Below are 27,253 nucleotides of genomic sequence, written 5' to 3' on the forward strand. Positions count from 1 at the left end.
TGAGTTGCCCACCGTTAGCTTGCTTCCCTTGTGTTGAGCGACTTACCCAGACGACTGAACTCAACGGTTTACGGTTGAGCGGCGACTGGTTTGGACGGACCGGAGGTAACTACTGATTTCAGCACCCAAACAGGCCGTAGTTACGCATAATAATGTCCTGTGTAAAATTGCAGGCTATTCTTTGGGTGCTGAAATCGTTCGTTTTTGATTAAAAACTTAATTTGATGTGACTCAGAGCTCATCTCTGCCCACACTCATGTTAGTTACGGATCAACTCGTCGGTTAAATCGGCTCCGGTACTAACCAGGCAATACTTACACATAGATGATGGACATGAAATGCATAAACCAGAGGACGAGAAAAAGAATGAATCCAAAGACGGAGAGCCCTTGCATGGCAAGATCCACAAGGTCCATGTCTGCGCCTTGTTGTTGTAGCTACACCACGGGTGTAAATACCCACGCAGACTGGTGAGCGAATCACCGAGGTACAGACTCTGCTCCAAAACGTCGCATACGGTACGAACTGGGCGGGGTACGGCACTTCCGCCCATGACAACAGTAGTCTTCTGACTCAAAAAAAAGACCTCGAGATCTTAGGACAGAGAACCACGTCTCTCTCGTCCACTACTACAGATCATATTGCAGACAACGGACAATCGAGCAAGGGGGTACAGTATCACATTACAATGACCTTAAGGGACATACATATACCTACAATTCTAACAGATTTTTTGTTAGTAGAGCATTTAACCGTCTTAAAATACAGTTTAATTTCTTTTTGTAGGGTACGAAAATGTGGTTTTCGGTTTGTAAATTTACATTTGTGTGTATGAAATTTGGCCAAAAGAATAATGAAATTAATTACATAAAAATGTTCAGCTTATTTCTATTGTATGTAAACAATCCAAACAGTACATCTCTCCACAATAGTGTAAAATCTTCATAAATGTGTTCAATTATAAACCTACTGATGTCTTGCCACAGTTTTCTTACATGCATACAATGTCAAAAAAGATGCTGTTTCTGGATGGTCATTACAAAACTTCTTCATATAGTAGTTGGCAGGATAATATTTATGAATCATTTTAAAGGAAACTTCCTTAATTTTGTTAACAAGTGTGGCAACATCCAAACTTTTTTCCAACAGATATTATCAATAAATCCATTCCAATAAGGCATGACATAAGGTACAACATCCTGCTGAAACAAGGTTCGTATCGCTCTGTTGTTGAATGGACCAAAAGAGAAACAAGTCTTTCCTACTGATTCAACAGGGTCAACAGAAGGTAGCCTCTGAGGGTCAGGTCTTTCCTACTGATTCAACAGGGTCAATAGAAGGTAGGCTCTGAGGGTCAGGTCTTTCCTACTGATTCAACAGGGTCAATAGAAGGTAGGCTCTGAGGGTCAGGTCTTTCCTACTGATGAGTCAACAGGGTCAATAGAAGGTAGGCTCTGAGGGTCAGGTCTTTCCTACTGATGAGTCAACAGGGTCAATAGAAGGTAGGCTCTGAGGGTCAGGTCTTGACACGTTCCTGAATAACAGAGCAACACCTGAGGGAATGGCATCTCAAACAATGGCAACATCTTTAGGTGTTACAGGGACCTTCTAAAGTGATAAGAATTCCTTATAACTGAGTAAAAGACCCTCTGCATTTACCAGTTGGCTCACCCATAGGATATTATTTCGGAACCAATATTCTGAAAACAAAGAAGTATTTTTATACAATATATCCTGATTATTCCATATATAATATCTGTGTGGAGAAAAATTGTGTTTATAAATGAAGGACCATGACAAGAAAACCTGCCGATGAAAAGCAGAAAGTTTCACTGGAACTTTGTTAATATTATAATTGCAAAACAACATGAAGTTAAGGCCACCAAAAGTAGAGAAGACATGATGAGGATTAAAATTCCAGATAGAAGTGGGTCTTCTTAGGAATTGTTTTATCCAATTGATCTTAAAAGTATTGTTTAAAGTAGTAAAGTCCAGAAAATTCAGCCCACCATTCTCATAAGTGTTCATTACAACAGTTTTACTAATTTAATGCGTACGGTTTCTCCAAAGAAAGTTGAAAAGCATCTGGTCTATCTCCTTGCTTATTTTACTGTCAAGATATAAAGATAGAGCACCATATGTTAGTCTAGAGATACCTTCGGCCTTGGTTATCTGTAATCTATGCATGCTTATGTTCCCTCATGTGCTTTATAGTTCCCGCGATATGCAACTGTTCAGGGAAGTCAGGAACCAATATACGCAGTCAGTCAGGAAAGCAAAGGTCAGCTTTTTCAAGCAGAAATTTGCATCCTGTAGCTCTAACTCCAAAAAGTTCTGGGACACCTCTCAGCTGCCCACTGCACTGAGGCTAGGTAACATGGCCACCACCGATAAATCTATGATAATCGAAAACGTCAACAAGCATTTCTCAACGGCTGGCCATTCCTTCCTCCTGGCTACTCCAACCTCGGCCAACAGCCCCCCCCCCCCCCCCCCCCGCAGCTACTCGCCCAAGCCTGCCCAGCTTCTCCTTTACCTAAATCCAGATAGCAGATGTTCTGAAAGAGCTGCAAAACCTGGACCCATACAAATCAGCTGGGCTTGACAATCTGGACCCTCTATTTCTGAAACTATCCGCCGCCATTGTCGCAACCCCTATTACCAGCCTGTTCAACCTCTCCTTCGTATCATCTGAGATCCCCAAGGATTGGAAAGCTGCCGTGGTCATCCCCCTCTTCAAAGGGGGAGACACCCTGGACCCAAACTGTTACAGACCTATATCCATCCTGCCCTGCCTATCTAAGGTCTTCGAAAGCCAAGCCAACAAACAGATCACTGACCATCTCGAATCCCACCGTACCTTCTCCGCTGTGCAATCCGGTTTCCGAGCCGGTCACGGGTGCACCTCAGCCATGCTCGAGGGTACGAAACGATATCATAACCGCCATCGATAAAAGACAGTACTGTGCAGCCGTCTTCATCGACCTGGCCAAGGCTTTCGACTCTGTCAATCACCATATTCTTATCGGCAGACTCAGTAGCCTCGGTTTTTCTAATAACTGCCTTGCCTGGTTCACCAACTACTTTGCAGACAGTTCAGTGTGTCAAATCGGAGGGCCTGTTGTCCGGTCCTCTGGCAGTCTCTATGGGGGTACCACAGGGTTCAATTCTCAGACCGACTCTTTTCTCTGTATATATCAATGATGTTGCTCTTGCTGCGGGCGATTCCCTGATCCACCTCTACGCAGACGACACCATTCTGTATACTTCAGGCCCTTCCTTGGACACTGTGCTATATAACCTCCAAACGAGCTTCAATGCCATACAACACTCCTTCCGTGGACTCCAACTGCTCTTAAACGCTAGTAAAACCAAATGCATGCTTTTCAACCGTTCGCTGCCTGCACCCACACGCCCAACTAGCATCACCACCCTGGATGGTTCCGACCTAGAATATGTGGACATCTATAAGTACCTAGGTGTCTGGCTATTCTGCAAACTCTCCTTCCAGACTCATATCAAACATCTCCAATCCAAAATCAAATCTAGAGTCGGCTTTCTATTTCGCAACAAAGCCTCCTTCACTCACGCCGCCAAACTTACCCTAGTAAAACTGACTATCCTACCGATCCTCGACTTCGGCGATGTCATATACAAAATAGCTTCCAATACTCTACTCAGCAAACTGGATGCAGTTTATCACAGTGCCATCCGTTTTGTTACTAAAGCACCTTATACCACCCACCACTGCGACCTGTATGCTCTAGTCGGCTGGCCCTCGCTACATATTCATCGCCAGACCCACTGGCTCCAGGTCATCTACAAGTCTATGCTAGGTAAAGCTCCGCCTTATCTCAGTTCATACTTATTTTCCACCATAATTTGCAAATAAATTCATTAAAAATCCTACAATGTGATTTTCTGGAATTTTTTTTCTCATTTCTCATTTCTCATGTCTGTCATAGTTGAAGTGTACCTAGGATGAAAATTACAGGCCTCTCTCATCTTTTTAAGTTGGAGAACTTGCACAATTGGTGGCTGACTAAATACTTTTTTGCCCCACTGTACAACCGGAGGAGAAACTCCAGTCACATGACACCATAATGACACATATCCATGGGAACAAGAGTACCATCATTCATTCTTATAGAAAGGATTGGGTGTGATGTTATAGACAGGAGATGTGATTGTGTTGTTACCAAGTATACCCATACAGTACACAATAGGTCATAAATATATCATTTTCAAAGTAATTCCCCAAAACAACAAATTGAAAACTTTTTTTGTGACACATGAAACGTTCATGAATGAATTAACACACAAACTGGCCACACGTGAACAAAGCAAGTTAAGACATAAAATTGAACAGTACAAAATATTTCAACATTACCAAATAACAGACAGGTGATAATCTATCAAAATGAATCCATAGAGCGTACATTTATTTATCTAGGCAAGTCAGTTAAGAACTAATAATTTTTTACAATGACGGCCTACCCCGGGCCAAACCCTAACCCGGACAACGCTGGGCCAATTGTGCGTCGCCCTATGGGACTCCCAATCACGGCCCGGTTGTGATACAGTCTGGAATCGAACCAGGGTCTGTAGTGACACCTCTAGCACTGAGATGCAGTGCCTTAGATCTCTGCGCCACTCAGGAGCCTAAAATACATAACCTTCATCCATGCAGCATGTTGGTTTGTTTACTACAATAAACTTTACCTTTCTGGTGCTCTTTAACAACCTCTGACGCAAGAATACTGATTACTGTAGTAACACTCAGACTTTGTCCTGTAAAATAATCTCACCCTTCTCCATAAAATCATTCTAAATGTATTAAGGCTCATTCAACAGTGTCTTACTGTTTTACAGCATATTGTTTTCAATCGGGATTGACTCACCCTATTCCAATGAAATGCTGTTGTAATGGAACAGACAATTTATGGATTTACTATTGTTTTTAGCTAAGTAGTAATCTAGCCTCTGGGGGAAGTGACTGGTTTATGATAGACGCCTTTACTATCATAAACCAGTCACTTCCCCCAGAGGCTAGATTACTACGTCCATCTTGTGGTGGATTGAAGGTGTTGCAGTAGTTGAGGCGTTTACAAGCCTCGTAAGAAGAAAGGGACAGTAAAAGAGTCCAGTTTTGAGTGAGGGTAGCCTGCATTAAAAAAAGAACAGAAGTGGAGAAAACCACTCAAAGTGTGAATGACCTATGACCTCCCCAAATAGAAAAGGTAAGTCAGTGTGAATGACCTATGACCTCCCCAAATAGAAAAGGTAAGTCAGTGTGAATGACCTATGACCTCCCCAAATAGAAAAGGTAACTCAGTGTGAATGACCTATGACCTCCCCAAATAGAAAAGGTAAGTCAGTGTGAATGACCTATGACCTCCCCAAATAGAAAAGGTAAGTCAGTGTGAATGACCTATGACCTCCCCAAATAGAAAAGGTAAGTCAGTGTGAATGACCTATGACCTCCCCAAATAGAAAAGGTAAGTCAGTGTGAATGACCTATGACCTCCCCAAATAGAAAAGGTAACTCAGTGTGAATGACCTATGACCTCCCCAAATAGAAAAGGTAAGTCAGTGTGAATGACCTATGACCTCCCCAAATAGAAAAGGTAAGTCAGTGTGAATGACCTATGACCTCCCCAAATAGAAAAGGTAAGTCAGTGTGAATGACCTATGACCTCCCCAAATAGAAAAGGTAACTCAGTGTGAATGACCTATGACCTCCCCAAATAGAAAAGGTAAGTCAGTGTGAATGACCTATGACCTCCCCAAATAGAAAAGGTAAGTCAGTGTGAATGACCTATGACCTCCCCAAATAGAAAAGGTAAGTCAGTGTGAATGACCTATGACCTCCCCAAATAGAAAAGGTAAGTCAGTGTGAATGACCTATGACCTCCCCAAATAGAAAAGGTAAGTCAGTGTGAATGACCTATGACCTCCCCAAATAGAAAAGGTAAGTCAGTGTGAATGACCTATGACCTCCCCAAATAGAAAAGGTAAGTCAGTGTGAATGACCTATGACCTCCCCAAATAGAAAAGGTAAGTCAGTGTGAATGACCTATGACCTCCCCAAATAGAAAAGGTAAGTCAGTGTGAATGACCTATGACCTCCCCAAATAGAAAAGGTAAGTCAGTGTGAATGACCTATGACCTCCCCAAATAGAAAAGGTAAGTCAGTGTGAATGACCTATGACCTCCCCAAATAGAAAAGGTAAGTCAGTGTGAATGACCTATGACCTCCCCAAATAGAAAAGGTAAGTCAGTGTGAATGACCTATGACCTCCCCAAATAGAAAAGGTAAGTCAGTGTGAATGACCTATGACCTCCCCAAATAGAAAAGGTAAGTCAGTGTGAATGACCTATGACCTCCCCAAATAGAAAAGGTAAGTCAGTGTGAATGACCTATGACCTCCCCAAATAGAAAAGGTAAGTCAGTGTGAATGACCTATGACCTCCCCAAATAGAAAAGGTAAGTCAGTGTGAATGACCTATGACCTCCCCAAATAGAAAAGGTAAGTCAGTGTGAATGACCTATGACCTCCCCAAATAGAAAAGGTAAGTCAGTGTGAATGACCTATGACCTCCCCAAATAGAAAAGGTAAGTCAGTGTGAATGACCTATGACCTCCCCAAATAGAAAAGGTTAGTCAGTGTGAATGACCTATGACCTCCCCAAATAGAAAAGGTAAGTCAGTGTGAATGACCTATGACCTCCCCAAATAGAAAAGGTAAGTCAGTGTGAATGACCTATGACCTCCCCAAATAGAAAAGGTAAGTCAGTGTGAATGACCTATGACCTCCCCAAATAGAAAAGGTAAGTCAGTGTGAATGACCTATGACCTCCCCAAATAGAAAAGGTAAGTCAGTGTGAATGACCTATGACCTCCCCAAATAGAAAAGGTAAGTCAGTGTGAATGACCTATGACCTCCCCAAATAGAAAAGGTAAGTCAGTGTGAATGACCTATGACCTCCCCAAATAGAAAAGGTAAGTCAGTGTGAATGACCTATGACCTCCCCAAATAGAAAAGGTAAGTCAGTGTGAATGACCTATGACCTCCCCAAATAGAAAAGGTAACTCAGTGTGAATGACCTATGACCTCCCCAAATAGAAAAGGTAAGTCAGTGTGAATGACCTATGACCTCCCCAAATAGAAAAGGTAAGTCAGTGTGAATGACCTATGACCTCCCCAAATAGAAAAGGTAAGTCAGTGTGAATGACCTATGACCTCCCCAAATAGAAAAGGTAAGTCAGTGTGAATGACCTATGACCTCCCCAAATAGAAAAGGTAAGTCAGTGTGAATGACCTATGACCTCCCCAAATAGAAAAGGTAAGTCAGTGTGAATGACCTATGACCTCCCCAAATAGAAAAGGTAACTCAGTGTGAATGACCTATGACCTCCCCAAATAGAAAAGGTAAGTCAGTGTGAATGACCTATGACCTCCCCAAATAGAAAAGGTAAGTCAGTGTGAATGACCTATGACCTCCCCAAATAGAAAAGGTAAGTCAGTGTGAATGACCTATGACCTCCCCAAATAGAAAAGTCAGACCTTTCTATTACGTCTATTAAACTAGTAAGAAAAACGTTTTTTATTATTTTTATTATTTAACCTTTATTTAACTAGGCAAGTCAGTTAAGAACAAATTATTATTTACAAATGGTAGGCCTTCAAAAGGCAAAAGGCCTCCTGCGGGGACGGAGGCCTGGTATTAAAAAAATAACTATAAAATATAGGACAAAACACACATCACGACAAGAGAGACTCAACACTACATAAAGAGAGACCTAAAGACAACACAACAAGGCAGCAACACATGACAACACAACATGGTAGCAACACAACATGGTAGCAGCGCAAAAACATGGTACAAACATTATTGGGAAACGTCAACAGCACAAAGGGCAAGAAGGTAGAGACAACAATACATCACACAAAGCAGACACAACTGTCAGTAAGAGTGCCCATGACTGAGTCTTTGAATGAAGAGATTGGAGATAAAACTGTCCAGTTTGAGTGTTTGTTGCAGCTCGTTCCAGTCGCTAGCTGCAGCGAACTGAAAAGAGGAGCGACCCAGGGATGTGTGTGCTTTGGGGACCGTTAACAGAATGTGACTGGCAGAACGGGTGTTGTATGTGGAGGATGAGGGCTGCAGTAGATATCTCAGATAGGGGGGAGTGAGGCCTAAGAGGGTTTTATAAATAAGCAACAACCAGTGGGTCTTGTGACGGGTATCCAGAGATGACCAGTTTACAGAGGAGCATAGAGTGCAGTGATGTGTCCAATAAGGAGCATTGGTGGCTAATGGCCGAATGGTAAAGAACATCTAGCCACTCGAGAGCACCCTTACCTGCCGATCTATAAATAATGTCTCCGAAATCCAGCATGGGTAGGATGGTCATCTGAGTCAGGGTTAGTTCGGCAGCTGGGGTGAAAGAGGAGCGATTACGATAGAGGAAACCAAGTCTATATTTAACTGTAGCCTGCAGATTTGATATGTGCTGAGAGAAGGACAGTATACCGTCTAGCCATACACCAAAGTACTTGTATGAGGTGACTACCTCAAGCTCTAAACCCTCAGAGGTAGTCATCACACCTGTGGGGAGAGGGGCATTCTTCTTACTAAACCACATGACCTTTGTTTTGGAGGTGTTCAGAACAAGGTTAAGGGTAGAGAAAGCTTGTTGGACACTAAGAAAGCTTTGTTGTAGAGCATTTAACACAAAATCCGGGGAGAGGCCAGCTGAGTATAAGACGGTATGATCTGCATATAAATGGATGAGAGAGCTTCCTACTGCCTGAGCTATGTTGTTGATGTAATTTGCCTAGGATTGAGCCTTGGGGTACTCCCTTGGTGACAGGCAGTGGCTGAGACGGCAAATTCTGACTTTATACACTGCACTCTTTGAGAGAGGTAGTTAGCAAACAAGGCCAAAGACCCCTCAGAGACACCAATACTGCTTAGTCGGCCCACAAGAATGGAATGGTCTACCGTATCAACAGCTTTGGCCAAGTCAATAAAAATAGCAGCACAACACTGCTTAGAATCAAGGGCAATGATGACATCATTGAGGACCTTTAAGGATGCAGTGACACATCCATAACCTGAGTGGAAACCAGATTGCATACCAGAGAGCATACTATAGACATTGAGTGATGGTAGCCAATATGTACTGTTTAAGCAGGCACAGTAAAAACAAAAAAGTATATTTTTTTTTAAATTGGCCTACTCTAGAGCAGGTTTTCATCAAGGATCTCTCTGTACTTTGCTCCGTTCATCTTTCCCTTGATCCTGACTAGTCTCCCAGTCCCTGCTGCTGAAAAACATCCCCATAGCATGAGGCTGCCACCACCATGCTTCACCGTAGGGATGGTGCCAGGTTTCCTCCAGATGTGATGCTTGGCATTCAGGCCAAAGAGTTCAATCTTGGTTTCATCAGACCAGAGAATCTTGTTTCTCATGGTCTGAGAGTCCATTAGGTTCCTTTTAGCAAACTCCAAGCTGGCTGTCATGTGCCTTTTACTGAAGAGTGGCTTCCGTCTGGCCACTCAACCATAAATTGGTGGAGTGCTGCCTGATTGGTGGAGTGCTGCTGAGATGATTGTCCTTCTGGAAGGTTCTCCCATCTCCACAGAGGAACTCTGGAACTCTGTCAGAGTGACTTAGTTTTTGCTATGACATGCACTGTCAACTGTGGGGCCTTATATACAGGCGTGTGCCTTTCCAAATCATGTCCAAGCAATTTAACCACAGGTGCACATCAATCAAGTTGTAGAAACATCTCAAGGATGATCAATGGAAACAGGATGCACCCTGAACTCAATGTCAAGTCTCATAGCAAAGGGTCTGAATACTTAGGTATTTTTGTTTTTTGTAAATGTGCAAACATTTCTACAAAGCTGTTTTCGCTGTCATTATGGGATATTGTGTGTAGATTGATGATTTTTTTTTCCTTCTCCATTTTAAAATACGCTGTAATGTTAAAAAAAATGTAGAAGAAGTCAAAGGTCTGAATACTTTCCGAATACACTGTAATTACCGTGTAAATACCGTAAATCACTGCGATGATAGAAACAGCAAAGGCACGGTTGACAAATGACCAGAACGTCAAGAGACACAATTTAGCTAAATGTTGCTATTTTTGACAGCAGCCCTTTTAATATCGTAAAATAGTAATAGCATAGCATTAATAATAAGTGACAGACAACCGTGCAATTTTTTACATTTTATTTAGCTTAGGCTACTAAATTAATAAAAACGTCATTTTCTATGTAGGAAGCATCCAGGCCAATGTTGGTCACAGCATCACATCATAGTGGACAACACAAGCGCTGCCTGAAACTGTTCGAAGTAGCTGGCGTGACATCATCATCACCCACACGTTTACAATCATCGTATATGCAATTTATATACCCGAAATCCAACTACGCAAAAAGTTTCAGCCCGTCTTTCCTTTAGCAACGGATCGTTGCGGACAGCTCCACTAACGACGGATGACTTCCGCTGGAACGCAAAAGGTTTGAAGCGTCGGGTTGTATCACGTGTCCAGCAGTCAAGCAATACATTCCGTTTATGACGTTTTTAAGTTTTTTTTGTAATGGCATGTACCCTGACATTTAATATATACTATTATTTGAATATGTTTAGAAATAAAAATGTTTCCCTCCCCCAAATATTTCTCACCGAAACATGACTTCCAACTAAGTGAGAAATAGTTGAACCTCACTAAATTCTTGTTGATGTTGCTAATTACTATAACATATACTACAGAGTTGATTTAGCATCGAATTGTAAATGATGTGTAGCAACCACAGTCTGAGGGGCAGATTTGATTTCATCATGTTATGGTTACATGATAAACAAACATAGGTGGTGTATTTGGGTCAAAGCCTAATTCCCTATATAGTACACTACTTTTGACCAAAGTCTTATGTGCCCTGGTCAAAAGTATCGCAGGTCTATATGAAATAGTGGGACACAGACAGAGACTGACAGTGATTTTAAACACAAGTAAACCCAATGCAGTACCATGATAATACCAACAAGAATCTCTGGTTTCATTTAAAAAAATATATAATGTTTGTGTTTCAATCCAACAAATATCAACACATACCCAACTACTCCGCAATATACCATGCTATTACAGTATAGGTCAAATGAAGCTTGATTGGTTGGCTGTTAACATGCAACAAAGTCAATATTTAAAGTAAAGGATGGGGGTAGAACTAATACAGTGCCTTGCGAAAGTATTCGGCCCCCTTGAACTTTGCGACCTTTTGCCACATTTCAGGCTTCAAACATAAAGATATAAAACTGTATTTTTTTGTGAAGAATCAACAACAAGTGGGACACAATCATGAAGTGGAACGACATTTATTGGAAATTTCAAACTTTTTTAACAAATCAAAAACGGAAAAATTGGGCGTGCAAAATTATTCAGCCCCTTTACTTTCAGTGCAGCAAACTCTCTCCAGAAGTTCAGTGAGGATCTCTGAATGATCCAATGTTGACCTAAATTACTAATGAGGATAAATACAATCCACCTGTGTGTAATCAAGTCTCCATATAAATGCACCTGCACTGTGATAGTCTCAGAGGTCCGTCAAAAGCGCAGAGAGCATCATGAAGAACAAGGAACACACCAGGCAGGTCCGAGATACTGTTGTGAAGAAGTTTAAAGCCGGATTTAGATACAAAAAGATTACCCAAGCTTTAAACATCTAAGGAGCACTGTGCAAGCGATAATATTGAAATGGATGGAGTATCAGACCACTGCAAATCTACCAAGACCTGGCCGTCCCTCTAAACTTTCAGCTCATACAAGGAGAAGACTGATCAGAGATGCAGCCAAGAGGCCCAAGATCACTCTGGATGAACTGCAGAGATCTACAGCTGAGGTGGGAGACTCTGTCCATAGGACAACAATCAGTCGTATATTGCACAAATCTGGCCTTTATGGAAGAGTGGCAAGAAGATATCCATAAAAAGTGTCGTTTAAAGTTTGCCACAAGCCACACCAAACATGTGAGACACACCAAACATGTGGAAGAAGGTGCTCTGGTCAGATGAAACCAAAATTGAACTTTTTGGCAACAATGCAAAACGTTATGTTTGGCGTAAAAGCAACACAGCTCATCACCCTGAAAACACCATCCCCACTGTCAAACATGGTGGTGGCAGCATCATGGTTTGGGCCTGCTTCTCTTCAACAGGGACAGGGAAGATGGTTAAAATTGATGAGAAGATGGATGGAGCCAAATACAGGACCATTCTGGAAGAAAACCTGATGGAGTCTGCAAAAGACCTGAGACTGGGACGGAGATTTGTCTTCCAACAAGACAATGATCCAAAACATAAAGCAAAATCTACAATGGAATGGTTCAAAAATAAACATATCCAGGTGTTAGAATGGCCAAGTCAAAGTCCAGACCTGAATCCAATCGAGAATCTGTGGAAAGAACTGAAAACTGTTGTTCACAAATGCTCTCCATCCAACCTCACTGAGCTCGAGCTGTTTAGCAAGGAGGAATGGGAAAAAATGTCAGTCTCTCGATGTGCAAAACTGATAGAGACATACCCCAAGCGACTTACAGCTGTAATCGCAGCAAAAGGTGGCGCTACAAAGTATTAACTTAAGGGGGCTGAATAATTTTGCACGCCCAATTTTTCAGTTTTTGATTTGTTAAAAAAAGTTTGAAATATCCAATAAATGTCGTTTCACTTCATGATTGTGTCCCACTTGTTGTTGATTCTTCACAAAAAAATACTGTTTTATATCTTTATGTTTGAAGCCTGAAATGTGGCAAAAGGTCGCAAAGTTCAAGGGGGCCGAATACTTTCGCTAGGCACTGTATCACAGACCCAGGACTCATTTTTACTGGGATCTGAATACTTTGTACAATTTTGTGAACCAGTACTTTCAGATCAAATCAAATTGATTTATAAAGCCCTTCTTACATCAGCTGATATCTAAAAGTGCTGTACAGAAACCCAGCCTAAAACCCCAAACAGCAAGCAATGCAGGTGTAGAAGCACGGTGGATAGGAAAAACTGACTAGAAAGGCCAGAACCTAGGAAGAAACCTAGAGAGGAACCAGGCTATGAGGGGTCCTCTTAGTCCTCTTCTGGCTGTGCCGGGTGGAGATTATAAACCTAGAGAGGAACCAGGCTATGAGGGGTGGCCAGTCCTCTTCTGGCTGTGCCGGGTTGTGATTCAAAATAGCCTTCCCAGGTAAGACAATTCACAGGAAGGCCAATTCCATTCTAACCCATAACAGACAAGTTTCCCATACACAGATTAAGACAATTCCTGGATTAAGAAGCACTTTCAGTAGATTCCAGAAATAGGGTTTAATCTGTGTCTGACGGGATAACAGTTAGAAGCAGAGTGACCAGAAGTGGCGCACTATATAGTGCACTAGTTTTGACCAGAAGTGGCACACTATATAGTGCACTAGATTTGACCTGAAGTGGTGCACTATACAGGGTTCCATTTAGGATACACCCTTCGTAATAAGAACAGTTCCTCCATGCAGGTCTTAAATCCATCTTCTGACTCTTTCATACCATGAGCTTTTCCCTGTAGAGCAGAAAGCTGAAAGGTCATATTATGAAAGGCATCACAAACACCAGCAGAGGTTGGGGCTAGAAGGTTCTATCTACATATACTACCTAGTACTCTAAATACAATGTTTTCTACATATACTACATAGTACTCTAAATACAATGTTCTCTATATATATATACACTACTCTAAATACAATGTTCTCTACATATACTACATAGTACTCTAAATACAATGTTCTCTATATATATACACACTACTCTAAATACAACGTTTTCTACATATACTACATAGTACTCTAAATACAATGTTCTCTATATATATACACTACTCTAAATACAATGTTCTCTACATATACTACATAGTACTCTAAATACAATGTTCTCTATATATATACACTACTCTAAATACAATGTTCTCTACATATACTACATAGTACTCTAAATACAATGTTCTCTATATATATACACACTACTCTAAATACAACGTTTTCTACATATACTACATAGTACTCTAAATACAATGTTCTCTATATATATACACTACTCTAAATACAATGTTCTCTACATATACTACATAGTACTCTAAATACAATGTTCTCTATATGTACTACTCTAAATACAATGTTCTCTACATATACTACATAGTATTCTAAATACAATGTTCTCTACATATACTACATAGTACTCTAAATACTATATTTTCACATACTACACAGTACTCTAAATACTATGTTCTCTACATATACTTCATAGTACTCTAAATACAATGTTCTCTACATATATAGTACTCTAAATACAATGCTCTACATTTACTACATATATAGTACTCTAAATACAATGTTCTCTACATATACTTCATAGTACTCTAAATACAATGTTCTCTACATACACTACGTATATAATACTCTAAATACACTACGTATATAGTACACTACGTATATAATACTCTAAATACACTACGTATATAATACTCTAAATACACTACGTATATAGTACTCTAAATACACTACGTATATAGTACTCTAAATACACTACGTATATAGTACTCTAAATACACTACGTATATAGTACTCTAAATACACTATGTATATAGTACTCTAAATACACTATGTATATAGTACTCTAAATACACTATGTATATAGTACTCTAAATACACTACGTATATAGTACTCTAAATACACTACGTATATAGTACTCTAAATACACTACGTATATAGTACTCTAAATACACTACGTATATAGTACTCTAAATACACTACGTATATAGTACTCTAAATACACTACGTATATAGTACTCTAAATACACTACGTATATAGTACTCTAAATACACTACGTATATAGTACTCTAAATACACTACGTATATAGTACTCTAAATACACTACGTATATAGTACTCTAAATACACTACGTATATAGTACTCTAAATACACTACGTATATAATACACTACGTATATAGTACTCAATTCACGAGTACCACAATTCATGTTAAGTTCCAAAGAACACAAGATGTGTAAAAAAAATAGCCGACACCGTTCAAACCAATGAGGGTTCAGAACTTGCAAGCCAATTATCTCAGAATCATCTTTTTGCAGATGGACCCTTCTAGTCCTCAGCTCTCGATATGCTGTATAAGGCTTCAATACATCTTATTAGTTATACAGTAGTACCTTTCATCAGCTTGAAAACATCCCCAATACAATATCTATGAAAATAATTATCCATACAAACAGGCATTATTGTCAATGGTCTGTACACACACACACACACACACACACACATCAGTAGATGTATTCACAAACACTCAGGTATGCAAACACAGTGTATTTGTATAACACTGTGTCTGTATATATTTCATCACAGTGTATCTGTTGTCCACTTTGATACATTACAGCCTTATTCTAAAATGTATTGAATTACTTTTATTTCCTCAATCTACCCAAGGTTTAGACATTTTTGCAAATGTAGTAAAAATACAAACCAGAAGTACCTTATTTACATAAGTATTCAGACCCTTTGCTATGAGACTCCAAATTGAGCTCAGGTGCATCCTGTTTCCATTGATCATCCTTGAGTTGTTTCTACAACTTGATTGGAGTCCACCTGTGATAAATTCAATTGATTGGACATGATTTGGAAAGGCACACACCTGTCTATATAAAGGTCCCACAGTTGACAGTGCAAGTCAGAGCAGAAACCAAGCCATGAGGTCAAAGGAATTGTCCACGGAGCTCCGAGACAGGATTGTGTCGAGGCACAGATCTGGTGAAGGGTACCAACACATTTCTGCAGCATTGAAGGTCCCCAAGAACACAGTGGCCTCCATCATTCTTAAAATGGAAAAAAGTCTGGAACCACCAAGACTCTTCCTAGAGCTGGTCGCCCGGCCAAACTAAGCAATCGTGGAAGAAGGGCCTTGGTCAGAGAGGTGACTAAGAACCCAATGGTCACTCTGACAGAGCTCCAGAGTTCCTCTGTGGAGATGGGAGAAACTTCCAGAAGGACAACCATCTCTGCAGCACTCCACTAATCAGGCCTTAATGGTAGACGGAAGCCACTCTTCAGTAAAAGGCACATGACAGCCCGCTTGGAGTTTGCCAAAAGGCACCTAAAGGACTCTACCATGAGAAACAAGATTCTCTGGTCTAATGAAACCAAGATTGAACTCTTTGGCCTGAATGCCAAGCGTCATGTCTGGAGGAAACCTGGCACCATCCCTACGGTGAAGCATGGTGGTGGCAGCAGCATGCTGTGGGGATGTTTTTCAGCAGCAGGGACTGGGAGACGAGTCAGGATTGAGGGAAAGATGAACGGAGCAAAGTACAGAGAGATCCTTGATGAAAACCTACTCCAGAGCTCTCAGGACCTCAGACTTGGGCAAATGTTCACTTCCAACAGGACAACGACCCTAAGCACACAGACAAGACAAGGCAGGAGTTACTTCAGGACAAGTCTCTGAATGTCCTTGAGATGCCCAGCCAGAGCCCGGACTTGAACCCAATTGAACATCTCTGGAGACCTGAAAATAGCTGTACAGCGCTACTCCCCATCTATCCTGACAGTTTGAGAGGATCTGCAGAGAAGAATGGGAGAAACTCCCCAAATATAGGTGTGCCACGCTTGTAGCGTCATACCCAAGAAGATTTGAGGCTGTAATCGCTGCCAAAGGTGCTTCAACAAAGTACTGAGTAAAAGGTCTGAATACTGATGTCAATGTTTTTTTATTTTTACTACGGCAGGATTGTGTCGAGGCACAGATCTGGGGAAGGGCACCAAAACATTTCTGCAGCATTGAAGGTCCCCAAGAACACAGTGGCCTTCATCATTCTTAAAATGGAAAAAAGTCTGGAACCACCAAGACTCTTCCTAGAGCTGGCTGCCCGGCCAAACTAAGCAATCGTTTGGTCGGGAACACAAAAAAATCCGTTTTAGCTTTGTCAATATGGGGTATTGTGTGTAGATTTAATAAATAATTTATTCCATCAATTTTAGAATAAGTTTGTAACATAACAAAATGTGGAAAAAGTCAAGGGGTCTGAATACTTTCCGAATGCCCTGTATCGGTCGGTATAACACAGTGTGTATCTTTATATATTGCCACAAGTCAGGTGTGATTGTTGATCGGCATGTTGTCAATCGTCAATAAAAGTGAGCCGTCCAGGTCCTTCATTCTTCATCCACCGTCGATACCTCTTCCACCTGGGATCCAGGGCCATCTTCGTCTTCATCTCTTCCTCCTGTTCTTCCTTGTATACCTGTACAACAACATCATGCAATATAAATATACAAACACATAAAACCTTTTTTTTAAAGGCACCAAAGAGAAAGCATCATTATTTTTAAATGGAGATACTCTCTCTCTCTCTCTCTCTCGAGCTTCCTTTTGTACCAGTACTCGGCTTAATCTCGAGCCAGGAAACCACCCCTTGGGCTTTCACATCTCATTTTCCATAATATGAAAGTGGAATGCTTTGCAACAGATATAAATGTTCACATACAGAATGTGTTCTGTTGATATAACATTGTAATATCTGGTGCAAAGTGTTCCACTGTTTGTGTGTGTAGTCTACTACAGCTGCTACTACTACTACTACTACTACTACAGCTGCTACCACTACAGCTGCTACTACTACAGCTGCTAAAACTACTACAACAGCTGCTACTACTACTACAACAGCTGCTACTACTACTACTACTACCACTACAGCTGCTACTACTACAGCTGCTACTACTACTACAGCTGCTACTACTACTACAGCTGCTACTACTACCACTACCACTACAGCTGCTACTACTACTACAGCTGCTACTACTACTACAGCTGCTACTACAGCTGCTACTACTACAGCTGCTATTACTACTACCACTACAGCTGCTACTACTACTACAGCTGCTACTACTACTACTACTACAACTACTACTACTACTACAGCTGCTACCACTACAGCTGCTACTACTACTACCACTACAGCTGCTACTACTACTACTACTACAGCTGCTACTACTACTACTACTACTACAGCTGCTACTACTACTACCACTACCACTACAGCTGCTACTACTACTACTACTACCACTACAGCTGCTACTACTACTACTACAGCTGCTACTACTACAGCTGCTACTACTACTACTACAGCTGCTACTACTACAGCTGCTACTACTACTACTACTACTACTACTACAGCTGCTACTACTACCACTACAGCTGCTACTACTACAGCTGCTACTACTACAGCTGCTACTACTACTACTACAGCTGCTACTACTACTACTACTACTACTACAGCTGCTACTACTACTACAGCTGCTACTACTACCACTACCACTACAGCTGCTACTACTACTACAGCTGCTACTACTACAGCTGCTACTACTACTACTACAGCTGCTACTACAGCTGCTACTACCACTACAACTGCTACTACTACAGCTGCTATTACTACTACCACTACAGCTGCTACTACCACTACAGCTGCTACTACTACTACTACAGCTGCTACTACTACTACTACTACTACAGCTGCTACTACTACTACAGCTGCTACTACTACCACCACTACAGCTACTACTACTACAGCTGCTACTACTACTACCACTACAGCTGCTACTACTACTACCACTACAGCTGCTACTACTACAGCTGCTACTACTACTACCACTACAGCTGCTACTACTACTACTACTACTACAGCTGCTACTACTACTACTACCACAGCTGCTACTACCACTACCACTACAGCTGCTACTACTACAGCTGCTACTACTACTACCACTACAGCTGCTACTACTACTACAGCTGCTACTACCACTACAGCTGCTACTACCACTACAGCTGCTGCTACTACAGCTGCTGCTACTACCACTACAGCTGCTGCTACTACCACTACAGCTGCTACTACTACCACTACAGCTGCTGCTACTACAGCTGCTACTACTACTACTACTACTACTACTACTACTACTACTACTACTACTACTACTACTACTACTACTACTACTACAGCTGCTACTACCACTACAGCTGCTACTACTACCACTACAGCTGCTGCTACTACTGCTACTACTACTACTACTACTACAGCTGCTGCTACTACTACTACTACAGCTGCTGCTACTACTACAGCTGCTACTACAGCTGCTACTACTACTACTACTACTACTACTACTACTACTACTACTACTACTACTACTACTACAGCTGCTACTACTACAGCTGCTACTACTACTACAGCTGCTACTACTACTACTACTACAGCTGCTACTACTACTACTACTACAGCTGCTACTACTACTACTACTACTACAGCTACTACTACTACAGCTACTACTACTACTACTACTACAGCTGCTACTACTACTACTACTACAGCTGCTACTACTACTACTACAGCTGCTACTACTACTACTACTACAGCTGCTACTACTACTACTACTACAGCTACTACTACTACTACTACAGCTGCTACTACTACAGCTGCTACCACTACAGCTGCTACTACCACTACAGCTGCTGCAACTACTACTACTACTACTACAGCTGCTACTACTACTACAGCTGCTACTACCACTACAGCTGCTGCTACTACTACTACTACTACTACTACTACAGCTGCTACTACCACTACAGCTGCTGCTACTACTACAGCTACTACTACTACTACTACTACAGCTGCTACTACCACTACAGCTGCTGCTACTACTACTACTACTACTACTACTACTACTACTACTACTACTACTACTACTACAGCTGCTGCTACTACTACTACTACTACTACTACTACTACTACTACTGCTACTACTGCTACTACCACTACAGCTGCTGCTACTACTACTACTACTACTACAGCTGCTACCACTACAGCTGCTACCACTACTACTACTACAGCTGCTACTACTACTACTACTACAGCTGCTACTACTACAGCTGCTACTACTACTACTACAGCTGCTACTACTACTACTACTACTACTACAGCTGCTACTACTACAGCTGCTACTACTACTACTACTACAGCTGCTATTACCACTACAGCTGCTACTACTACTACTACTACTACAGCTGCTATTACCACTACAGCTGCTACTACTACTACTACTACTACAGCTGCTACTACTACAGCTGCTACTACCACTACAGCTGCTACTACCACTACAGCTGCTACTACCACTACAGCTGCTACTACTACTACAGCTGCTACTACTACTACTACTACAACTACTACAGCTACTACCACTACAGCTGCTACTACTACTACTACTACTACAGCTGCTACTACTACTACTACTACAGCTGCTACCACTACAGCTGCTACTACCACTACAGCTGCTGCTACTACTACTACTACAGCTGCTACTACTACTACTGCTACTACTACTACTACTACAGCTGCTACTACTACTACTACAGCTGCTACTACTACTACTACTACTACTACAGCTGCTACTACTACAGCTGCTACTACTACTACTACTACAGCTGCTACTACCACTACAGCTGCTACTACTACCACAGCTGCTACTACTACCACAGCTGCTACTACTACTACTACTACTACTACAGCTGCTACTACCACTACAGCTGCTACTACCACTACAGCTACTACTACTACTACAACTACTACTACTACTACAGCTACTACCACTACAGCTGCTACTACTACTACTACTACTACTGCTGCTACTACCACTACAGCTGCTACTACCACTACAGCTACTGCTACTACAGCTACTGCTACTATTACAGCTACTACAGCTACTGCTACTACAGCTACTGCTACTACAGCTACTACATCAACATTACTACAGACCTCATAGTTGTCTTTGATCCAGAGCTGCCTCTCCAGTAACGTGTCTCTCTGCTCCGCCTCCAGACTGTCGAACTGAGACTGAGACATCTTCATGTTCCTCCTGATGATGTAGAGCTTCTCCTCGTCTCCGTACTCCTCTCTGCAGATGGTGAACCTGTAGATCCACTTACAGTACCAGACCACATAGGCACACAGGCAGTAAGGGAACAGGACAATCTGACAGAGCAGGATGTCCAAGATTTTAGGCTTCTGGTATCCTCCCTTGATGTCGATCTTGTTCTTGATGATGTCACGGATGACCTCTTCTTCCTGTTCCCGGATCTCCTCTTTGGACCGTCGGTTCTTGCCCTTCTCTTTTGTCTTGTTCAGGAGACCCAGCTGCTTGGCTATCTCTGTCGCCTGGATACGGTACTTGGGGACCGTTGATAGGTAGTTGATGGCTTCAGTGTAGCTGGCCCACCAACTGTAGTACTGAAGGAGGAAAATTAAGTCACAATCAGGCAGTGGTGTAAAAATACATTAAAGAACTACTTACTGTAAGTTGTTTCTGGGGGTTGCTGTACTTTAGTATTTATATATTATTTTACAACCTTTACTTCACTACATTCCTAAAAAAAAAAATTTAAAAATGTACTTTTTACTCCATACACTCAAAAGTACTCGTTACATTTTGAATGCTTAGCAGGACAGGAACATGGTCTAATTCACGCACTTATCAAGACAACCCTACTCCCTACTGCCTCTGATCTGGAGGACTCACTAAACAGAGAACATCCCTGGTCATCCATACTGCCTCTGATCTGGTGGACTCACTAAACAGAGAACATCCCTGGTCATCCCTACTGGCTCTGATCTGGAGGACTCACTAAACAGAGAACATCCCTGGTCATCTCTACTGCCTCTGATCTGGAGGACTCACTAAACAGAGAGCATCCCTGGTCATCCATACTGCCTCTGATCTGGTGGACTCACTAAACAGAGAACATCCCTGGTCATCCCTACTGGCTCTGATCTGGAGGACTCACTAAACAGAGAACATCCCTGGTCATCTCTACTGCCTCTGATCTGGAGGACTCACTAAACAGAGAGCATCCCTGGTCATCCCTACTGCCTCTGATCTGGAGGACTCACTAAACAGAGAGCATCCCTGGTCATCCCTACTGGCTCTGATCTGGAGGACTCACTAAACAGAGAACATCCCTGGTCATCTCTACTGCCTCTGATCTGGAGGACTCACTAAACAGAGAACATCCCTGGTCATCCATACTGCCTCTGATCTGACGGACTCTCTAAACACACGATTAGTTTGTAAATTATGTCTGAGTGTTGGAGTGTGACCCTGGCTATCTGTAATGATGTCTGAGTGTTGGAGTGTGACCCTGGCTATCTGTAATGATGTCTGAGTGTTGGAGTGTGACCCTGGCTATCTGTAATGATGTCTGAGTGTTGGAGTGTGACCCTGGCTATCTGTAATGATGTCTGAGTGTTGGAGTGTGACCCTGGCTATCTGTAATGATGTCTGAGTGTTGGAGTGTGACCCTGGCTATCCGTAAATAAATAAAAACAAGAAAATGGTGCCGTTTGGTTTGCTAAAAATAAGGAATTGGAAATGATTTATACTTTTGATACTTAATGATATTTTAACAATTACATCCTTAAGTAGATTTAAAACTAAATACTTTCAGACTTTTACTGAAGTAGTATTTTACTGTGTGACTGAGTCATTTTCTATTCAGGTATCTTTACTTTTACTACAGTAGTATTTTAGTTTGACAGTTGGGTACTTTTTCCACCACTGCAGTCCGCATAGTTATTCTGTAGCCTAAACAGTTTCCACTGAAAAACAGAAATGACATTTAGAGAGTTCAGAGAGTGCATCTCAGGAGCTGGGGAGGAAATGGGTTCATCAGAACCTTTCTGATTATTCACACACTGCTATGTACCAAACGGTACCATTCCTAACCGTACATGTACCAAACGGTACCATTCCTAACCGTACATGTACCAAACGGTACCATTCCTAACCGTACATGTACCAAACGGTACCATTCCTAACCGTACATGTACCAAACGGTACCATTCCTAACCGTACATTTACCAAACGGTACCATTCCTAACCGTACATTTACCAAACGGTACCATTCCTAACCGTACATTTACCAAACGGTACCATTCCTAACCGTACATTTACCAAACGGTACCATTCCTAACCGTACATTTACCAAACGGTACCATTCCTAACCGTACATTTACCAAACGGTACCATTCCTAACCGTACATTTACCAAACGGTACCATTCCTAACCATACATTTACCAAACGGTACCATTCCTAACCGTACATTTACCAAACGGTACCATTCCTAACCATACATTTACCAAACGGTACCATTCCTAACCTCCAAAACAGTGACATTCTACTGCTCATGATTGGTATTAAGAAAGCACACACTGCGTCCCAAATGCCCCCCTGTTCCCTTTATAGTGCACTACGTTGGACCAGGGCCCTATTGCACCCTGTTCCCTTTATAGTGCACTACGTTGGACCAGGGCCCTATTGCACCCTGTTCCCTTTATAGTGCACTATATGAGTATGTGTATGATCCTACCTGGAAGATGGATATAGCAACCACGGTGACCAGAATGACAATCCGTACGTCCACTTTAGGTGCCAGTCGTCTCCTGTAGTAGGTGTAGTAGTGGCTGTAGTACTCTTCAGGGTGGTCCAGCATGTAGTCGTAGTCTCTACGGGAGTCCTCATCCTGATACACAGGAGGAAATTACCCTTATAACACTATTATGACGACTAGCTAATTGCTATAGGCCATGTACTAAGATACAAGTTACAAGAAGATATCTCCGTATCGGAATGATTGAGAGCTGTATGTACACTACCAATCAAAAGTTAGGACACACCTACTCATTCAAGGTTTTTTTTTGTTTGTTTGTTTTTTACTATTTTCTACATTGAAGAATAATAGTGACGACATAAAGAACTATGAAATAACACATAGTAAACAAAAAAAAGGTGTTAAACTAATCAAAATATATTTTCTATTCTAGATTCTTCAAAGTAGCCACCCTTTGCCTTGACAGCGTTCCACACTCTTGGCATTCTCTCAACCAGCTTCACGAGGAATGCTTTTCCAACAGTCTTGAAGGAGTTACCACATATGCTGAGCACTTGTTGGCTGCTTTTCCTTCACTCTGCGGTACAACTCATCCCAAACTATCACAATTGGGTTGAGGCCGGGTGATTGTGGAGGCCAGGTCATCTGATGCAGCACTCCATCACTCTCCTTCTTGGTCAAATAGCCCTTACACAGACTGGGTGCGTTGGGGCAATGTCCTGTTGAAAAACAAATGATTGTCCCACTAAACACAAACCAGATGGGATGGCGTATCGCTGCAGAATGCTGTGGTAGCCATGCTGGTTAAGTGTGCCTTGAATTCTAAATAAATCACTGGCAGTGTCACCAGCAAAGCGCCCCTCCTCCTCCATGCTTCACGGTGGGAACCACACACAAAGAGATCATCCGTTCACCTACTCTGCGTCTCACAAAGACACGGCGGTTGGAACCAGAAATCTCAAATTTGGACTCATCAGACCAAATGACAGATTTCAACTGGTCTAATGTCCAATGCTCGTGTTTCTTGGCCAAAGCAAGTCTCTTCTTATTGGTGTCCTTTAGTAGCGGTTTCTTTCCAGCAATTTGACCATGAAGGTCTGATTCACACAGTCTCCTCTGAACAGTTAATGTTGAGATGTGTCTGTTACTTGAACTCTGTGAAGCATTTATTTGGGCTGCAATCTGAGCTGCAGTTAATTGACCATTTCTGAGGCTGGTAACTCTAATGAACTTATCCTCTGCAGCAGAGGTAACTCTGGGTCTTCCCTTCCTGTTGCTGTCCTCATGAGAGCCAGTTTCATCATAGCGCTTGATGGTTTTTGTGACTGCATTTGAAGAAATGTTCAAAGTTCTTGAAATCTTCCTTATTGACTGACCTTCATGTATTAAAGTAATGATGGACTGTCGTTTTTCTTTGCTTATTTGAGCTGTTCTTGCCATAATATGGACTTGGTATTTTACTAAATAGGGCTATCTTCTGTATACCACCCCTACCTTGATTGGCTCTGATTGGCTCAAACGCATCAAGGAAAGAAATTCCACAACTTTTAACAAGGCACAGCTGTTAATTGAAATGCATTCCAGGCGACTACCTCATGAAGCTGGTTGAGAGAATACCAAGCCCTTGCAAAGCTGTCATCAAGGCAAAGGGTAGCTACTTTGAAGAATCTCAAATATAAAATATATTTTGATTTGCGTACATTTTTTGGTTACTACATGATTCCATATGTGTTATTTCATAGTTTTGATGTCTTCACTATTATTCTACAATGTAGAAAATAGTAAAAAAATAAAATAAAGAAAAACCCTGGAATGTTCTAAAAGTTTTGCATGGTACTGTATGTATCAAGCCTATCAGAGTTGGAGTGCAGTTCTGCCTTTAAGATAACATGCACAGTTCTCTCCGATAACTCATATTAAAACAGTCTTGCATGCCACTGTGTAAAAGGCTTTTTCCGCCTTGCCCTCTCATAACGCCTCCGTGTGATCGACAGCGTCATTGCATTTTGGTTCACCAGAAGTACATTCATTTCCAATGGAACGCTGCGTTTTCCTTGCAGAGGCAGTGCGTTGCAGAGTGCGTTCTGTGTGGTTCATACGTTGGATTTATCGAACGTATGCGTCAAACTGTATGCGTGGACGGTTTGGCAGAAATGTTATAAAGGTAAATGTTAAACATTTTTCGAACACCTATCCAGATGATGCTGCGTACTATTTTCCGCAATAACACCGTAGTGGTTATCGAGGCCAAGGACACACACACACAAAAACTGTTCGTTTTTTTTTATTTATTTAAAAGGTCGAGGTTGAGGATCCAACTTTTCTGGACCCGGCTTATCGGCGGTGCAAAATAGGCCATAGGAACTTAAAAAATACCTACCACTTCTTTCTGAAAGGACCCTCTCCCAATCCTCCTCACGCGTCAACGTAAACTCACTATTATGTGGAGTGGTAAGCATGAACCCTCCAAACTTTGCCTCGTCTGACAAAACACATTTCAGTGGATCCTCTCTGATTAGATACTGATCATCTGATTCAGAGATGACCATGTCAACCTCCAGATACATACTGCTCATCTGAATCACTACAACAACTTTTCCCAACATCTCGGGCTGCCCCTACCTGCATGTGAAGGAAAAAACCATCCCAATGATAACGACTTTGAACCTGTTCAGGTTAATTCATAACACAGTCATTTACAGTATTTTTACACTAGAAGGCAAAACGATCAAATTGACTGAAGCCATTTTTTTGACGGAGTTGAGAAAAGTGCCACATTGGCATACAGCATAAGTTGACGGTAAACTACCTGACCGGAGAAGCAGCGTTTTACTTTGAAAAGATGAGCTGAAACGAATCAAAATGTCAGGTTTCTCCACTTACCTTCAACGTTTCATATGCAGTCGCAATGAGCAGAAATTTTTGATGAGCACTTTCTCTTGTCTCGCCTGCAAGACTTGAGAATCTGTCCGGGTGATACTTTCTGGCTATCTGTCTGTAAGCCCGGGCTATGTCCGATTTAACCGCTTCTCTCGATACACCGAGAACATCGTAACAAATCTGGGTGCCACAATACAGTCCCTCGATAAGCGCCGTGGCAGACGGTACGAAAACCACCACCACAATGAATATAATGCCTATCCATTGACCACAGTTTCGACCACACTCAGTGAGTGCAGCCATTTTCACCACTTGATGAGTCGCAGAATTTGATCCACGTCTCGTCAGCAACATAAAAAATAATAAAAAGTACTTCCGGGTTACGGATTTCGGAAATGTTCCCCCCAAAATTCCACACGTAGTGGTAGAAAAGTGTCAATAACCTTTATTTATTAATGATATATGACAAATAATTGTCTAAACATGAATAATGATTCATATGTGTTAATATTTAAGTTACATTACATGCGGGTTTTAAAACGTGTTCCAATGTGAATCACTGTATATGGAATAGAGCAAGAACTATTCATGTCATTTCATGGGGCTCTGAATAATACGGAGTGTTGCTGACCTTTCACTGTGGTCAAACTGCTTAAAATGGGGTGCCTATCCATGATCCTGAAGTCAATAACTCTATTACATTCAACTATCCATGGTCCTGAAGTCAATACCTCTATATACATTCAACTATCCATGGTCCTGAAGTCAATACCTCTATATACATTCAACCATCAGAACTCAAAAAACAAACACATAAGTAATTTTTTTTTAGTCAAAACGACAATCTC

At 41.6% G+C, this 27,253-nt stretch overlaps 2 protein-coding genes across 2 annotated transcripts in view; both read right to left on the minus strand.

Annotated features, from left to right (window-relative positions):
• The window catches only part of LOC139408255 (ceramide glucosyltransferase-like), a 41,380-nt gene extending 40,810 nt beyond the window's left edge, over positions 1–570 (minus strand). Inside the window, exon 1 of the mRNA XM_071151937.1 lies at positions 319–570. Coding sequence (XP_071008038.1) covers positions 319–416 — 98 coding nt within the window. The 5' untranslated portion in view covers positions 417–570. The remainder of the gene's footprint in view (positions 1–318) is intronic.
• A 16,457-nt stretch (positions 571–17,027) lies between these two features.
• Positions 17,028–26,728, minus strand: LOC139408257 (dnaJ homolog subfamily C member 25-like). Its single transcript, XM_071151939.1, has 4 exons — positions 26,409–26,728; positions 23,505–23,657; positions 20,898–21,368; positions 17,028–17,339 (listed from the first exon to the last, which is right to left on the minus strand). Exons 1-4 carry the CDS (start codon positions 26,706–26,708, stop codon positions 17,217–17,219), a joined length of 1,047 nt encoding a protein of 348 aa, XP_071008040.1. The 5' UTR covers positions 26,709–26,728; the 3' UTR covers positions 17,028–17,216.
• Between the last annotated feature and the right edge of the window lie 525 nt (positions 26,729–27,253).

The sequence above is a fragment of the Oncorhynchus clarkii genome, chromosome 5 (assembly GCF_045791955.1).
Source record: "Oncorhynchus clarkii lewisi isolate Uvic-CL-2024 chromosome 5, UVic_Ocla_1.0, whole genome shotgun sequence".
Taxonomy (NCBI): domain Eukaryota; kingdom Metazoa; phylum Chordata; class Actinopteri; order Salmoniformes; family Salmonidae; genus Oncorhynchus; species Oncorhynchus clarkii.